The sequence below is a fragment of the Anoplopoma fimbria genome, chromosome 4 (genome assembly GCF_027596085.1).
Source record: "Anoplopoma fimbria isolate UVic2021 breed Golden Eagle Sablefish chromosome 4, Afim_UVic_2022, whole genome shotgun sequence".
NCBI lineage: Eukaryota > Metazoa > Chordata > Actinopteri > Perciformes > Anoplopomatidae > Anoplopoma > Anoplopoma fimbria.
The window spans coordinates 22,796,246-22,802,704 of NC_072452.1; the positions used below are offsets into that span (position 1 = coordinate 22,796,246).

Below are 6,459 nucleotides of genomic sequence, written 5' to 3' on the forward strand. Positions count from 1 at the left end.
TTCTCCAAACATGCGGAATTGTAATGTTTTAGCACCAAGAGGCAACAAAGAGCTATACCCTCCTCTAATTGATCGGTGACATAATGTAATTAACTGCAGTTAAGAGAGCAAAATTATTTTTTCTCTGCTCCCAAATAAAAATCAACTATTTATTAACTTTTATTTAATGAAAGAAATGACCCCCAAATCACCCCCCAAAAATGACCAGAATGATGATGGATGTCGACACACACACACACACACACACACACACACACACACACACACACACACACACACACACACAAAAAATAAAATAAAAAATAAAAATCAACTATTTATTAACTTTTATTTAATGAAAGAAATGACCCCAAATCACCCCCAAAAATGACCAGAATGATGATGGATGTCGACACACACACACAAAAAAAAAGAAAATAAAAAAAATAGAAATCAACTATTTATTAACTTTTATTTAATGAAAGAAATGACCCAAATCACCCCCAAAAATGACCAGAATGATGATGGATGTCGACACACACACACAAAAAAAAAGAAAATAAAAAAATAGAAATCAACAGTGTCAGTGAGCAGAGAGCCAGCCTGCTCTCAGCCTGATCACAGACTTGCTTTCTGGAGGCAGAGAGCCCCGCCCTCCCGCTCCTTATAACCACAAAGCCTGTTTGCAGGACGCTCAAAAACACAACAGGAACACTGGAGACCACATCGAAGCGCACAAACCCCATCCTGGAGAGACCAACTCTGGCTACAAAGACCTTTTGGATTACTCTGGTTGCTTCACCCTCATGACCGAACGACCAGAAGCAGCCATGGATTTTCTCAATCACAACTACTTGAATGCTCGCAGCCCATACGACTATACTTTTAATTTCTGGAACGACTATCTGGGGCTGACAACGTTGGTCACCAAGAATAACAAGCTCAGCATCCCCCAGAACCCCAACTCCATCACCGAGTCTCTTAAGGCGACCCTGGGTCTGGATGACTCCCCGCAGTGTCCGTGCGTAATTGGGGAAAGTGCGCACCTGGACTGCTGCTGCCCGTCCGGGAGCCCTCCTCCAGCCTCCATCCTGGACCTGAAGGAGCGTTTCTCTATTCTGAGCCCCTTCCAGAACCAGCTGCCCGAGAGGGAGGTGGGGTTCGGAGGGAGCTTCTCCGGGTTCGACCTGTTCGGCATGGAGAGGAAGATGCGCAAACCCGCAGCCAGGAGCAAGCAGGAGCCCAAAATCTGCGTCTTCTGCCGAAATAACGGCGCACCAGAGGAGGTGTACGGCTCCCACGTCCTGAAGACCCCGGACGGGAGGGTCGTGTGCCCGATTCTGAGGGCTTACACCTGCCCCCTGTGCAGTGCCAACGGGGACAATGCCCACACCATCAAATACTGTCCACTGTCTAAAGACCAGCCATCCCAGCGACCATTAAAGGGAGGGAGGGCTGTGGGTGGTAAGAGGATGAAAATATTCTAAACAGACATGACTATAAAGTTAATTGAATTGCACTGAACTATTTCCAGATGACTGTTTTGATTTCGGCTCTAGCCTTTATCCCAGTTTCATAAACATATTGATTTTATCTTTTTTTTTTTCCTTCTCTCTCTCTCTCTCTCTCTTTCTCTCTAAGATCTCTTATATTTTTATAGTTCTTTTATCCACATAGAACAATTTTATGCTTTATACATTGGATTTATTTTTCTTGCTAGTTTATAGTCATTTGAGCGTGTGCATATAAATACATGTATCAATAATCACAAAGTGTGAACACATTTGAAGAGAAGTATTTTGGTCATGTAGGGAAACACACTGACATTGGCGAAATGGGGATGAATGTCATATTTCTACCAAGTATTTTTGTACGGTGAGCTAAGCTCGCTGCGATTTTCTTTTCTTTCTCGTCTTAGAAAACCAAAGTTATGTTTGCCATTAAAGAAGCTCAAGAATGTGTCATTAATGAGTGCTTGTGTATGTCTGACTGGAAGGAGGAACTCTTTGGGTCCCATCTGCCTGCCTAAAAAAAACTCCACAACATATTTTCCAAGTTGCTCTAAAAGTTGACATTCAATCTGCGAGGCAGGAAGGGGGAAGAAAAAAAAAAAGAGAGAGAAGAGACAATGTGGCCTCTGTTTAGGGCTCATGTTCTCTGCGGGACGTTATAATCAATTGTTGCCAAGCCAAACTTTGACTCCAATCCTATGTGACGAGAACGTCATCTGACTTTTACAAGCAGTCAGAAATGAGAGATACTAGCCTTCATTTCTTTATGTTTACATTCCCAAATAAGGGCGACACACTGGATTTCCTTTTCTCTGTCAGGTCTCTCTTTCTCTGTGGTGTTTTGTTTTGTTTTGGTTTTTCCCAATGTCTCCACCAGAGAGTCTCATGCCCTGCTCTCTGTGAGTCTTTTCACACTGAGCGAGGGGTGAAAAAGAGCAAAATGAATGTTAAACAAACAACAACAACAACAACAACAACAACAAACATGTTATCCCGTTATTTCTTTTCCTTGAAGAATCCCAAAAACAAAGATGCAAAAATGTTGTGAATGTATGATTGACTTGCAGGACTGCACATTTCTGACAGTTTTGTTTACCAAAGGAATACAATTGCATTGAAGAAAGAAGAGAGATTTGCTGTATTGTATATAAAGTGATGTTTATTCAGTATTTTAACATTACAAGTGACTTCAGAGGGCGCTACCTCAACAGGATTTTGTACTTACATGTAAAATGTCAACAGCAGTTTATTGATATAGTGCTGCCATTTATAATAAGGGTTTTGATAGTATTTTTGATCTTTGTATAACATAATTGTATTTTCATTTTGTCGCATTTAACATGACGGGAGTGAATTTCCAAGAAGCTATAAGCATTGCTCACCAAAAGGTGATTGTCTGTAAATAACGATTATACCCATACTTTTTAAAGTTTCGTTGGTCAATGTTACATTGGTGAGAGTGTGCGAGAGAGCGGATATTGAAAAAGGCTGACACAATTTGCCACTTTTAACAGAGGATTTTTTTGATTAAATGAATAATAGAAAAAAGAAAAACACTGTTGAACTTTGTTATTTATATTTTACCACGATTTTCCTGTATGCTGCTGTGCAGAATAACAACATATGAATCCACTAGAGAAATAAAAACCTATCAAATATTTGGAGCTATGTGGTCGTGTTCTTCAGTTTGTTTACTCTACATCTAACTTAATGGGTATATAAACCCCTTTTCTTATCTTTGGTTGTTGTGCAAGAGTGTAGAGTTACCGTTTACTGACTGATTTAGTGATTTGCAGATGGACTGATTGAATCACACAGGAAGGTCAAGCAAAAAGTACACTTCCAGGAACCGCACTGTTTGCCCTAATTGGCCTGCTTACTCACTGCCTCACTAACTAACAGACTGTAATGCGGATCGTGTAAGCGTTTGAGCCCTCATGGCTACAACAACCTTTTTGCTTTTGGACAAACTGAAACCGATCTGCTGCTCTGGTATCTTAAAGATTTGTCTCCGAAGGACAAACACAGTGCGGCGGTTGTTTCGCGGTTAGTTAGGGAGGTCTGCCCACACAAGAATGTCTTGGCTTACGCCTCGCCATTCAAACGGATCATGTTTGCACTGAAGTGGGTTGAATAGCTGGCCCTCCCGGCCTTCTCCGCCTGCCATCTGTGGAATGGCTGCTGCAGACTTTAAAAGAGGGTTCATAGCAGGCAGAGAGCTTTGCTGCTGCTGCTGCTTCTTGGTGGGGGTTTTTCCGGAAAAAGAGCTGTACACAGTTGTGCAGCAGTGAGTGCTCGGCTTCTTACAAATGTCCCATCAATGAGGGAAGAAATAAATAAAACGGTGATGAGCTCATGAATGGCTCCACTGTCTTGCGGTCCGTCTCACCAGCAAAACAACCTCAGACGTTCATAATTGCTGCTGACGCAGAGCATGCACTACAAAAACACATCAAGAAGACTGTACACACATTAGCCCGAGGCAACCAGCTGGTGTCATCCACACCTTGGCTGCCCCCCCCTCCCCCCCTCCCCTGTCTTCATGCATCTCCCCAGTTGAGGCTGCGCCATTAAAAATGGATGACTACTAAGTGCAACAGGGATTTATCTCTGTGAGAACAGTGGCGAAAAAAGCCTGGCGGGCTAGCATTTCAGGCAAACACAGTCAGCTAACAGGTCTTATTCCCTCAACGCCGCCGCCTCCATTAGCCGCGCTGCAGACAGGGCCCTTATAATCTACTTAGTTGCACTATTCATGGGATATGTATCTCCTATGATCATATAATATGTGGCTGCTTTTCATGCAATATACAATTTGTGTGCACAGCAAATCTCTCTGCAGGGGTCGATAAGCAGAGAATCACATGAGGTTTGTTTCAAAACAAGATGTGAGTGAAAAGTTCTGCCTTGTACTAAATGATCTTTAACAAAAATGGGAGATGAGGGAGGAAGGTGTTTGAATTAAAGGGCAGAGTTATCAGTCAGGTGTTGTAGTAGTTATCACCCAGAATGAGCTAACGGGATCCCCGCTTTCAGGTGATTAAGAGTCAGCTAATGCTCTGCAGCATAAGTTAGTCTTTGCTGCTACTGTGATTTAGAGGATTCATTAATCCAAGCTACTCATCGTGGTGGCTGCATAGAGTGCTTCTCGGTTAAAGAGCTGTAGTTACTGTACAGCAGAGGTCCGATGTAATCTGTAATCTGATCAGACGGGCTCAGGTACTCTGTCATCGGATCGATGGCAAGGTTTCATGTAATTGCCTGATAACATTAAACTGCAGAGACACAATGGTTGATCTGTGGCTGTGAATCCGTTCACGATGGAGTTATTCTGGAGTTGTTTATGTTTAGTCTTGGTCTCTCTTTACAGAGGTTGCAATCTGCATTCATTTCCAGGACAAATGTTTTTTCGCAGTAGTCAAAGGTATGTATCGTCTCCAGCTTCCATTGGAAGGGATGATATGTGACACGCACTGAAATGGGCATATAATAAATAAAATCAACAGGGATTTGGGCAATTATTACAATTTATTAACCTACAAAACATATAAACAAAATGCTCTCCTCAAAGCCACAAGACTCCATTGACAGAGACAGTCATTGCCTCACTGATCATCTTAAAACAAACTCCATTCAAACTCCACTAGCAAAATCAAACTCATCAAAACAATCTTTGTGATTCTTTTCGATGTTCCAACAATCACCACCTCTGGTTTGAGAGTTAGAAAGAGAGGGACTGAATAAGAAGCGTTCATGACGTCAAATTATGCTGCTGACAATGGGAGGAGTCGCATATGAAACCTGCATATGCACAAAAATGTTGGTGGAAAGAAGTGCATTATAAACTGTTTATTGACATTTAGGGGTAGAATTTCTTAAATTTCTCAGACTATGGAATGTACCCGTCATCTATGTGTTTGCTGTGTGTTTTCCTATATATCCACTGTATTGCCATCCTACCATGACTAAATGAAACACTGGCCCACTTTAACAGAATCCCTCTACTTCATCGACCCATATGATAATTAAATAATAAGGTATGGATCTGGAGAATTGGTTCAATCAGCACCCGGAAAACACCTGCAGTAATGATGTACTGTCTTCTTCACTGTTGCAGCAATTATAGATATCCTCTTTGTTGGCTGCAGATATATGCTTTAAAATATTCCTAGAATTACTTAATTGCTTTCTAATGATGCAGACTGAGAAACTGCATTAAAATGCAATAGTTCACAGACCAAGCCTCTTAATGTCTGTATGTGGTGTAATGGAGCTGAAACATTAAAAGCTAATCCGTCTGGTTCTCCAGGCAGGACAAAAGCAAATACTGAAATGGCTCTGCCTAAATGACCTCATGTTCCATTTGCATATCATCCCTCTGTTTCATTGACCCCTCATGACATCAGTGCGGAAGGTTGATAATAAGTCACAGATCTGCAGAATTCATTTATGGGTCCCATCATTTCCCAGAATACACTTTGTAATGAGGATGCTCCTGTCGCCTAGCAACTCCCGGGGATAAAATTGGACAGCAGCTGAGCATGAAAGTCATTCCATAGAGCGAGCTAAAGAGGATACCATCTTTGGCCTTCGCATTACATGCCTTATTGGTGCCGGTTTGATTTTAAAATTGGAATAAGAAAAAAAAAGAAAGAAAAAGAAAACCCTGAAAAGGTTTTTGGCATAGATGTCCTTTCAAACAACATCACCACCCCCTGTGGTGATGGAAGGCACTACAAAAACATGAATACCTGTTTTGTGACACTTCTCATATCCAGTGTTATTCAAAGCCGCCCATGTGGAAGGGATCATAATGAGGAGTACGGTGTTATTGAACTCCCTGTCACCGTCGCCGCGCTGACCATTCGCAACGCTCGGCGATAACAACTCTGTCCCTCCGAGGGCAGATTACAGCTTTGATGCAGTAATTGAAATTTCACAAAGGATTTATCCGAAACCAAAACGCGTT

General features: G+C 42.0%; 1 protein-coding gene across 1 annotated transcript; it reads left to right on the forward strand.

Annotated features, from left to right (window-relative positions):
- Positions 1-691: 691 nt before the first annotated feature.
- nanos1 (nanos homolog 1) lies at positions 692-3,137 on the forward strand. The gene has a single exon (XM_054597735.1). The coding sequence runs from the start codon at positions 786-788 to the stop codon at positions 1,464-1,466; it is 681 nt and encodes a 226-aa protein (XP_054453710.1). The 5' UTR covers positions 692-785; the 3' UTR covers positions 1,467-3,137.
- Positions 3,138-6,459: the final 3,322 nt, after the last annotated feature.